Genomic DNA, 10,717 nt, shown 5'->3' with positions numbered 1-10,717 from the left:
AAAGTCCAAACGCATCCGACGTATTACCGAAAAAGGAACGACATGTTAACGCGAGTTGAGAAGGAGAGACCTGAAGCGACGCGGGGGGAGGGCGCCGCGGGAGGCGAGGCCGAGCTCCAGTTCCTCCTCTAGCGCTAGCCCTCGCAACCCAGGGGCTCAGTGACTCCCGCGGAGGCAGCCAGGCGAGTGAGGAGCGAATGCGGCGGCGGCGGCGGTCAAGCTGACTACCTTGCCTCTACAAATCACTCCAGTTGTATGCTTTTCTGCCGTTCTTTGAGCTGAGTATTCCTACCTTATCAAATTCGTCAAGATGTAGGTAATTTTAGACCATTTTGATTCTATTTTAAACTTAAAAAATTATTTAAATAATTTTATTATAGTATATAACATTTTCTAGCTCCTGATTTGATAGCTTTTAATTTTTTAATTTCTCAGCACACCAAAAATAAAAAATTCATCTCATTCAGTTTTTTAGCTTTTAATTTATTTCCTCGAAAACCACCCACAGCTTGACCGATCGCGGCGCTGCTTGCTTACTAGTGGAGTAGTTGTCGCTCCGATAAGAGAGGAGATGATGCACAGCACTGGCGCGGCAGTTCCAACAATACAATCTAGTACCTGTGCATCTTACTTGCCTCTTTACGAGAGAGGCACTTGTTGCCTCTTGGCGGTTGGAGCAACCAGCCTGCCAGGACAACGCCATATCAATGCCGACGCCAAAGTCACAGGCACACGTACTCGCATGCAAGCATATATTCCAACCAAACAACGCCACATTTTTTCTGTGCAACATATAGTTAATCAACATAATTTCCTAACCACGAGTCACAACTGTAACAGCTACAACCGCCATCACCACTCTATTGAGGAAAAAATGGCAACACAGCCAAGGAAAACCGAGTCAACAGACCTCTAACGCTCCCAAAGAAACATGCCAAGCGAAAATTCCCATTTTTCCTTGACCTCGCTATGCTTCATCCCGACTAAGCAACACCCTGCCCCAGAAAATGGCCAAGGGAGGCGGATGCACATGTCTGCACGCTTGGTTCGGAGTTAGCAAGGCTTTTCGACAAGCAAGTCACTCAAGCTCCAGGTGGCTAGTTTGGTCTTTAGCTCTCTTCGAAGCTGTATGTGCACAAATTTCCTCTGCTTCTACTTTTTTATCCTGCCAGCTTAAAACTCACCTGTGATTGAACCCTGCAAATATGCAAACAAGATTAAATACGTCAGCCGACTTTCCTAAAAGAGTTTGGGGACGTCAACCAAGGGACAACATGTCCAGAGCAATGGATGAAACAGAATGCCTAAGCTCTATGGTCTATTAGACTATTACCAATGCACCCTTCTAATCATTTTGAACAGTGATGATGCCAACACAGCTCAGATGAGGTCAATATGTTCAGACTTGAAACATCAAAAGTAAAAACAGTGCTGTATTGCAGAATGGCTTCTTTCATCTAACGAGTTTTGCAAAATGATCCCATCCCACTACCAACTTCACCGTCTACTGGAATGAGTTAATCATAGAGTCTGGTGATTCCGTTCCACTTACCAAACACAATCCTCTAGGTTTAGGTGATTCCAGTGTGGTGCACTCCAGAAATGCACATATTTTCACTACAAGTACATTTAACGGAGTTCTCCAAAATATTTTATTTTGTTAATCTATTAGGTCGTTAATATAGTTAGGAACATTTAATAAATAAGTTGTTTGGTAAGAGAGCCTTTTTGTACTGAAAGTTTTGAAACAAGAACTAGATGAGGAGAAAAGCTACTGAATACAGGATACCTCTGACAACACTAAACTGACTATTCAGGTGAAACATGAAACTTATTACAAAGGATGCAGTCCTGAAGCCAAACTATGTCCAACATTCTGAACTTAATACTAGCAGTTCTAACTGCTAAGCCTCGTAAAACTGGCACTATTTTAGTTTAAAGAGCAGGATACATGCAAATTTCAATTTTTTTTCTGGTTACAATGTTCACCACTTGGCCTGCATTCTCTCGGATAAAAATCCTCCCTCCCTACGGTTTTTTAGTACTCAAGTAGCAAAATTCTCATCAAGAAAATTATATGTGGAAAAGCTTACCAGAAAATCTCTGCAGAGAACCATTACCACCAATATGTGAGTCAATACTTCTGTCCTGTCCCAAATGCATTCTTTCAGGCCAAACCGAATTCAACCTCCTCGCGAAGTCCTCCACTTCTCTGCATGTTAAGAAAAAAGCTTATCGTTATTTCAGGCCAGGGCACAGTGCCATGTGTGTCAACCACAAACTGATTAAATCTTTCTAAACACAGCTTAGAGCAAATGATGAGCACGAGCAGCAATCAAAGTATTAGCTGAAATTGAGTTTCATGGATTGCAGTATTTGATACAATTCTTTAAGTTTCCACCCTGGACTCAACTTAAGTTCTCAACATCTAAGTATTAAAAACTTTTGAAGATTTACTATTTCAGGAACAACTACACGCTTTATCAATTGAGAAACAGACCAATAGGCACAAAATAGAGCCCCATAACAGTTAACACTTCCGAAAAAAAGAATGAGTTGACACAGCAAAAACAAAACTCAGCCTACATGCGGCAGCAATGAGTTATCTCATATCCTCACCTATCAAGCTCTTCTTTCATTGCAGGATCAAGTCCATCATCGAGGTCAGCATCTTCAAAGGGGTCAACATCATCTTGCATATCTGGACTTTGGCAAGGAAGTCTAGAAATATTACCACTATCCACTTTGCATGTAGCCACAGAAGCAGCTCCCTCCTAAACTCCCAGATAGATCATGTAAGAAATATATACTCTATACAGAATACAGGGAAGCAAAAAATGTTAGGAAATATAACCTTATTTACAGGCTCAGGGTCAGCTTTTGATGGATTCTTAGCATGATCCTTCCTTCTTTTATTCTTTTTCTTACTCTTAGCAGCCTTCCCACCTCCAGAACCTGTCAAATCGTTGCATGAAACCTAAGGATATTTTAACAAAAATAAAGAAAGAACTCATGGAGCGAGTCCTCGTGTTGCATGTTATTGCAGCTTTTGCACATTGGTTTAACTAACTTGAAACAGAGACAAAAAATCAACAAAGATACCAGCTAGTCAATACTACAACAGAACAGAAGCTTAGGAAGTGAAAATCTGATCTAAGTAAAATAGTCAGATCTATGTCATCCAAAGAATTACAGGGTCAAATGGGAGCAGAATAACATAAGTTATATAGTCAATATAACTCACTGTAATTATACCTCCATCCCCATTTATAAAACAAAGTAACTCATCCAAAGATCTCTCATCTTTTTGCTCTTCTTGTACTTGAACATCCTGAAATAAACTAAACTTCAGGTTCTAACATAAAACATGAACAACACTGCTGAGCCACTGAGTGAATTGGGGAAGTATCATTGAACACAGCATGTCGAAGTTTTTGAAAGGAAAACAGTAGGGGAAGCCCCCACTGTGGTAAATATATTATATAATGAAAAAGGAAAAACAACTCAAGCAATGTACAGGGGGCCCTAGACTAAACATGTAGAAGTTACCTTTAGCCTCTGGCGCTCCTGGAGTTCTTTCCTCTTCTTTGCATACAATCGGTTCAATAAGCGAATCCTAGGATCATCATTTATATTTTTTAGGGGCTCCAATTTCTCTTCCTGAGTGCATATAAGTTTTGACAATAAGAATTAAATGTGTCAATACCTAAAACTATAAACGGCACTCTTACCTCTGTTAAGTCATCTGGCAAATGAAAAATATCACGAATTTCCTCAGGTGTCTTTCCTTCAATGATTCGAGCAAGCGCTCGACTAGTAAGATCAACCAGTGGCTTTAGCTGCAGACTGTCAGCTGCAGAAGTCAATTCGCAGAGTCTTTCTGTGTCTATCTTAACAAACTTTTCATCAAATGACTTCCTCTCCTGCAAAATATAAGACAAACACTACTAAGATACGTGGGGGCACATATAGACTCGGCAAATGAGATCTACAAGAAAACTATAAATTGCAGCAGACCTTGTTTGAGCGCCCAGGGACCTGATGAAACCGACAGTACTCAAGAATCAAACTCAAACTTGCCGGATTAACTCTTTCCGGGAGAGCAATAGCATGATTTTTGGATGACCCTGTGCCATTTTTCACAATTTCCCGGCCTATCATAGGGCAGAACATTGCAACCTCCTCCTCCACTTGCTGTATGGAACCATCAAAGCACTGAAGCCAAATATAAGTCTTCAACGCCTGTTAGAGTTCACCAATAAGCTCAAGATAGACCGAATTTAACAACAAGATAGGAAAGCATCTCTTTCCCTCCAATTCAAAGCAAAATGAGTTGCAGTTAAGAAATGCACAAGGGGGCGCACCTCTGGTTTTATCACTGCTAACTCACTCTCCGACATTATTGCCAAACGCCAGCGAGAAAAAACTGATGATAGCAGAGCACTTGAATATGGAGAAAAAATTACAAGAAACTCCTTTCTAGGTATACCACCACCAGTCGATCCAATGTCCAGCAAATAAATGAGAAAAATTTACCCTGTAGAACAAATCAAGGTGTCCCAGAATTATCTTGTTTGCTTTCAGATCAAAGAATGAGGCTTATTTGCAGTTTGGATTAATGGAATAAACTTTGGCTTCAACAACACATTCAATGCAATCAGTTTATTTGTTAACCAACAGTACAAATGCATGAGTAAAGGGATTTTTCCAACATGGGATGGATGAATAATCACAATGAAACAAAAGGTGTGCAATGAGAACAAAAAATGTAAGAAGCAACTGAACACACAGAATAACCAATATACAGATACAGAAGAAATAATCTGTGCATTCAATGGGTACATTCAGCAATTCAACTACGTGGAGCCTATTGGCGATATGTCAAACATCACTAACACATCTGTATGCGAAAGGCCATTGTTGGACTCATGAAAAGAAGTAACCTTTTTCTGAGTTAGGTATGAAAGAAGAGAAAGAAGGAAATAACTTTGCATCCTACCATGACAGATGATCCCAAACATGAATGGTGACCAACGAAATGGGTACCAAGCAATCAAATATGACAGGTCATACAAAAACTCGTGTCCTCATATCACCAGAGATTGCTCTGCAAGGCGCCAAAATGTTTCAGTAACCTAGACGCTTGAACCCTGACAACCTACAGGCACGGCTTCTTCTACCTATCCGAGTCCATCCCGGGCAAGAAGACAATACGCTACGAACCCTAAACAGCAGCAGCAGGAGGAGAAACACACCCGCACGTCATCACAACGGCCAGAATAGCGAAATGGGGTTAAACCCTAGCCAAAGATTGACGCCGCGGGGGCAAACCCTATCCGTATCCGCGGAATAAGCCCACCCAGAAGCGGCGAGGCCGACCAAAACCCTAACCCCGACACGGCGAAGCGCAGGAATGGATTGGCCGCGGGGGCGTACCTCAGGCGGGCGCGAAGGTAAGGAACCGCGACTCTCACTCTCGGAAGGAGGAGACGAGGCCAGCGGCGACGGCGGCGAGGAAAGGTGTGTTTTTTTTGGTTGGTGGGCGTACGCCTGCGGTTTGTTCGTTCGGTTTTGGTTGGGTTGTGGGGTGGGGGACGACGACGGCCGCTGCGGCGAGCCTCCTCCTCCTCCTCCTCCTCGTCGTCCCCCCTTATCTATCTGGCAGGCATGCCTGGGCACGACGCGTTGGGCCCATTCCTACTTGGCCCGGGACTGTGGAGTTGTTTTGGGCCAGCACGGCCTGATGGTTTGGTTGGTTGGCCCGTCTCTCCGCTCGGCGTCGTGTCCAAACGGACGAAGAAGGAAACGAAACGAGCGCATGCGGATGCGCCGGGATGGCGTCGCCGGAGGGCAAGGCCATGGCAGAGCTGGTGAGTACCCGAAGCTTCTTCTCCCTCGCGTGCGTGCGGTGTTTGGTCGGTTGGGCTCGATTGGTGGAGCAGCGCGATGTGATTGTGATTGTGATTGTGGCGTCGTTGCAATGCAGGAGACGGTGGAGGAGGAGGAGGTGCTGCGGCGGCTCGGGACGGGGGAGGACGCGGGGCTCACCGAGAAGGAGGCCGCGCGGCGCCTCCGCCTCCACGGCCCCAACGTCGTCGTCCTCTCTCAGCACGTGCGTCTCCATCGTCCCTCCCATTAACGATTCGATTCCTTCACCATTTTGTGGTTTCGATTATTCAACCGGCACTGCTGCTCGGCTCCCTCGTCATCAATCTGTTGTATATTCTGGTTTCTGGATGATTTGGCACAACTATTCAGTGATAATTCCCAGTTTCCTAGGTTCAGAACTAGACAAATGCGAAGCTCATGTGCTAAATAGTTGCCCGGACCAGTAAATTATTGTACAACATCATAATCTTCGCAGGTGTAGGTGTCTCGTTCGCTAAACACGTTCTAGTTCCCTTAGTAATTTCGCCGGAACTGTCACCATTCTGTTCGTTTAGCCGTCGAGCACTAAACCATTCTCTCTTTTGTGGATCATTCCCTTAATGATTCTTGAGCTACGAACTAAACCTCTTTTGATTGATTGTAGTATTATTATACAATTGCTAGTTTGCTACATAGTTCAGAAAAAAAAGGTGTTAGCATCATCATAATTTTCCAGGTCGTATTAGTTTGCTTATTCACTACAATACCAGATTTGGAAGCTCAAAATTGAAACTTGTACTGCAGGAGGACAGCATGCTTCAAAAATTCCTGATGGGTCTCTTCTCGCTCTGGGGATGGGATCGTGTCTTCCCCGAGTACAATAGCATGGTCCGGATCATACTTAACTCCATGTCATGGATTACAGTACTAACAACCATCGCATCTCTTGTCATCACCTTAGCTGGCCAAAGATCATGTGAACTGCCCGTCATCATTTTCTTAATAGCTACCAGCCTCCTAACGTGCTTTACTGCAAAGCTTGTTCTGGAGTATTCTAAGGCTCCATTGGAGGCCAAAGCGTACGCACCAAGGGCCAAGGTTCTGAGGGATGGGAGGTGGAGAGATGCACATGCAGCAAATCTGGTCCCTGGGGATATCATATTTCTCAAGGTTGGGGACATCGTGCCCGCCAATGCTCGTGTACTCCGATTTCAAAAAATCGACACAATGACTTGCTGGGCCAAAAGGTCTGTTGATTGTGTGCATGGCTTCCTCATATACTATGCTTGGACTGTGTCCTGTGGCCAAGGAACTGCTGTTGTCATTGCAACTGGCCGTGGCATCCCTAGAAGCACGCTGCGACTCTACCCACAACGTTTTGCTCGGCCCGGGCAACTTAAAGAGGGAGTCATGGTTGCTGGCTGTTTTTGCTTTTCCCTGATCCTTGTTGGCACCATTACTGAGTTAGTATTAAGTTTTTGGTTCCAAAAACAAAACTACGAGGACATGCTGCGCAATAGCCATTTTACGCCATTGATTGGTGGAATTCCAATGGCAATGCCTGTTTTCCTCTACTTGGCGTTGGCATTGGGATCTCTAAGGCTTTGTTTTCTTGGGATTGCTAGCCGAGGAACAGTTGCACTTGAAGATCTGGCCAATATGGACGTGATGCTCTTCAGCATGACTGGTACTTTAACGTGTAATGAACCCTGTTTTGCCCGCGACAAGATTGAGTTGTTTGCAGATGGTCTCAATAAAGACCATGCCATTATTTTAGCTGCACGGGCATCAAGATCTCAACATGACTTGTACATTGAACCAATTGATTCAGCTATTCTACGCCTCTTGGATGATCCAGAACAGGTTCATTTTCTCCTACTAAGTTACCCTTTAATCCCTCTGTGTACTTCTGTTTAATAAACAAGACATACATATTGACTTTTCAGGCAAGATCTGGTATTCAGGTCTTAGAGCACCATGCTCGTTTCTTTGTTGCATTGAAGTTGATGTTCCTAACCACATACATCGATAGAATTGGCTCCAAGTGTTGTGTATTCAAAGGTGATCCTGCAAAGGCAAGTCACCGATGCAATGTCAATCATGACCACACACACACGCATGCTTGCACACACTTGCATGTATTTTGTTCGTCGAGCTTGTTTATTAGTCGTCCTTTTATTTTCATGCTATAGGTTGCTCATCAATGTGGCTGCAGCAAAGAAGCTAAAGACAAAATAAGCGTGATAATGGATAAGCTTGCTCTTGATGGATATCAGGCCATAGCAGTAGGACATCAGGTAGGCAATTGGATTTCATATTAGCACGCTGCAGCTTTCAAATTTATGATGTATATCATTTAATTTCTATTATTTTTCGTCCAGGAAGATTCATGTTGGGAGTTTATTGCTCTTCTGCCTTACAGAGATGACCTTAGAAGTGATAGCGCTGAAGCTGTTGATAACCTTATCGATTTGGGTTTGGATATAAGAGTCCTCACAGGTGATTTTCTGTGCACCTTTCTTGTTGTTGAGATTTCCGCTATTGCCACTTGCTCTAATAAGCAGTTCTTCATCAGATGTTATTTTGTTTTCTCTTCTCAGAAAGTCCATTGTCGACCACAAAGCAAGTTTGTGGAAAGCTTGGAAAACTAGGTATTAATGTGTTACCTGCCCATTCAGTGTTTGAGTTAGCTCGTAACAACAGAGAAGTTCATTTAAACATCAATGGGATTTCTGATCTCCTTCCAGGTCTATCCTAACCTTCTGTGTCCTTCCTGGCAAAGGACATCTTGCAAGATATTCTTGTTTAAGATTTTGCTAACTTGATTTGTTAGTGCAGAGGACAGTAGCGATATAGTAAGAAGACTAAGAAACTTTGGTTTTCGTTGTGCAATGGTTGGGTATGAATTTCTTGATCATGGTGCCATAGGTGAAAGCCATATTGGAATTTCAGTTGCTGATGCCACTGATTACACCAAAAGTGAATCCGATCTCGTTTTGACTCAGCCTGCCCTGATACATGTTTCTTCAGCTGTGCAAATCAGTAGGAAGATTTGTCAGATGATGAAGGGCTACACCGTAAGTCATTCTGTTTAGAGGCTTGATCGCTGACAAGCTACTTTGCATCTAGATCATGATAAATGGACAATCATTAGCAATATGTTGTTTATGCAGATATACACTGTTTCATCAACTGTCCATCTTGTGAGTACAAATTATGGTTATTTTTTAATAATTATAAACTACTGCATTGTGCAAGGCTAACTTTAATCATTAATTTTATTGAAGTTTGGTGTCCGTGTCATTTTACTTCTGTGGAACTTCGACTTGTCAAGTGTCCCGGCTTTGGTGATTGCCGCTGTTAGTTACTGTGAGTTTCAGCTGCAAAAACCTGCAACCCTTCTTTACAATCTATATGGTTTGTTTCGTGGTTTACTTTTTCTTTGTTTTTGTTTCCAGCTACATCCTTTGCAATGTTATTTGATAGGGTGAAACTGAATAAGTCACCAGATAGATGGAGAGCTAGGGAAATAATTAGAACCGGTGCTGCTTTTGGAACCTACATAGTTTTGAGTACAGCCATTTTTTTCAGGGCTGCAATGGCAGCAGACATTTTTTCAGTGAGTGCTTTTCCTTCTGATTAAAGATAACTTCTTTTGGTTTTGTGGCGGTGATAAGCTGATTATCTATTACTTGGACAGTGTAAGTTCAAAGATAGGTCCCTGATGTGCACTGATGAGGAAATTAGAGCTGCTTTGTTCCTTCAGATGAGCATTGTGAACCAGGCTGTTGCACTCTTTGCCCATTCTGATGATTGCTGCCTTATCATATCTCCTGGACCTTTTGTCACATTTACTTTTATTTTCTCCCAGATGGTGAGCTCGTTTCCTTTATGTTTCTGTTTTTGCTTCTCTGCTGAAGTCCTTGGTTTTCTGCATGATAATTTCATCGAACTTCTGATTTTCAGTTAGCACCATGATTTTGCTCAGGGTCGTTGTGTTTGTGACTAGTATATTCAGAGTTGGATTCGTTCTGTCAAGAATGCACAAAATAGTGAACTTTCTGAGTACTTCGCATTTATATGCTCAATAGCCATTATATGAATTGTTTATCAGGTGGCAACCCGTAAAGCTGTCCATGGTGACTTGGATTTTGCACTAGCAAAGGGTGTCGGTTTTGTCAGAGCTGGATTGATATGGTTGTACAACTTAGTCCTGCTCTTGACCCTTATATTAATCTGTAAGTTTCTACATTGCAGTTTGTAAATTATAAAAAAAAAGTTTTCTTCACTCCTCTTTTGTACGAGTTACTAATTTTCTGACATTTGGCAGGTCGGAGATGGAGGCGTATAAACATGACTAGTAAAAGATTATTGATAATATGCATGCGTTCGGCCATCCTACGCATAATTTTCCTCTGGTCACTGTATGTGATGCTTGATGTCAGAGGACAGCAGTCGGTCTCTAGTTACTAGTTAGATAGCTTAAACACGTTTTTGTAGCTGTTGTTTTGCAGTGTGTCACCTGTAAAATGTCTCGAGTAAATAAATATCTGTTATAAGAATTTTACATTTGATTGACCCTTCATGATTCAGAACATACAGTTGTGCAGTCAGAACAATGGCCAAGCCTACCATATTGTTTTCAGGTTATGTCAGTTAAGACAACTTTGCAGGAGCTACAGCCTACAGAAAGTGCTACTGCTTCACACTATGCTATTTAAGTTAAAGAAACCATATGCGAGGAAGAAATATATATTACATAGTAACATGGAACAAGTACAGTAACATGAAAGTCCAGCACATTAACTTTTGGATCAATGGATTACGATGGGATTAGGGGCAGATTGAT

General features: G+C 42.5%; 2 protein-coding genes across 4 annotated transcripts; one reads left to right on the top strand and one right to left on the bottom strand.

Moving 5' to 3' along the window:
* Positions 1 to 755: 755 nt before the first annotated feature.
* On the bottom strand, positions 756 to 5,612 carry LOC133917133 (SKP1-like protein 21). Of its 2 annotated transcripts, XM_062361130.1 has the most exons (10): positions 5,437 to 5,610; positions 4,365 to 4,537; positions 4,018 to 4,242; positions 3,732 to 3,923; positions 3,550 to 3,660; positions 3,256 to 3,331; positions 2,855 to 2,955; positions 2,620 to 2,774; positions 2,094 to 2,212; positions 756 to 1,197 (listed from the first exon to the last, which is right to left on the bottom strand). In XM_062361130.1, exons 2-10 carry the CDS (start codon positions 4,398 to 4,400, stop codon positions 1,181 to 1,183), a joined length of 1,032 nt encoding a protein of 343 aa, XP_062217114.1. In that variant the 5' UTR covers positions 4,401 to 4,537; positions 5,437 to 5,610; the 3' UTR covers positions 756 to 1,180. The 2 variants fall into 2 exon arrangements, with proteins under 2 accessions (XP_062217114.1, XP_062217115.1); XM_062361131.1 differs by lacking the exon at positions 3,256 to 3,331 and having other exon boundaries at positions 3,550 to 3,616; positions 5,437 to 5,612.
* A 63-nt stretch (positions 5,613 to 5,675) lies between these two features.
* Positions 5,676 to 10,493, top strand: LOC133917131 (ATPase 9, plasma membrane-type-like). Of its 2 annotated transcripts, XM_062361123.1 has the most exons (14): positions 5,676 to 5,870; positions 5,987 to 6,112; positions 6,673 to 7,731; positions 7,815 to 7,943; positions 8,061 to 8,165; positions 8,250 to 8,367; positions 8,469 to 8,615; positions 8,707 to 8,945; positions 9,042 to 9,071; positions 9,156 to 9,237; positions 9,327 to 9,487; positions 9,569 to 9,742; positions 9,983 to 10,106; positions 10,199 to 10,493. In XM_062361123.1, exons 1-14 carry the CDS (start codon positions 5,835 to 5,837, stop codon positions 10,339 to 10,341), a joined length of 2,673 nt encoding a protein of 890 aa, XP_062217107.1. In that variant the 5' UTR covers positions 5,676 to 5,834; the 3' UTR covers positions 10,342 to 10,493. The 2 variants fall into 2 exon arrangements, with proteins under 2 accessions (XP_062217107.1, XP_062217108.1); XM_062361124.1 differs by lacking the exons at positions 9,569 to 9,742; positions 9,983 to 10,106; positions 10,199 to 10,493 and having other exon boundaries at positions 9,355 to 9,487.
* The last annotated feature ends 224 nt before the right edge of the window (positions 10,494 to 10,717 follow it).

The sequence above is a fragment of the Phragmites australis genome, chromosome 4, assembly GCF_958298935.1.
Source record: "Phragmites australis chromosome 4, lpPhrAust1.1, whole genome shotgun sequence".
Classification (NCBI taxonomy): Eukaryota; Viridiplantae; Streptophyta; class Magnoliopsida; order Poales; family Poaceae; genus Phragmites; species Phragmites australis.
Note: the sequence above shows the minus strand (reverse complement) of the source record. Positions and strands in the feature narration are given on the sequence as shown.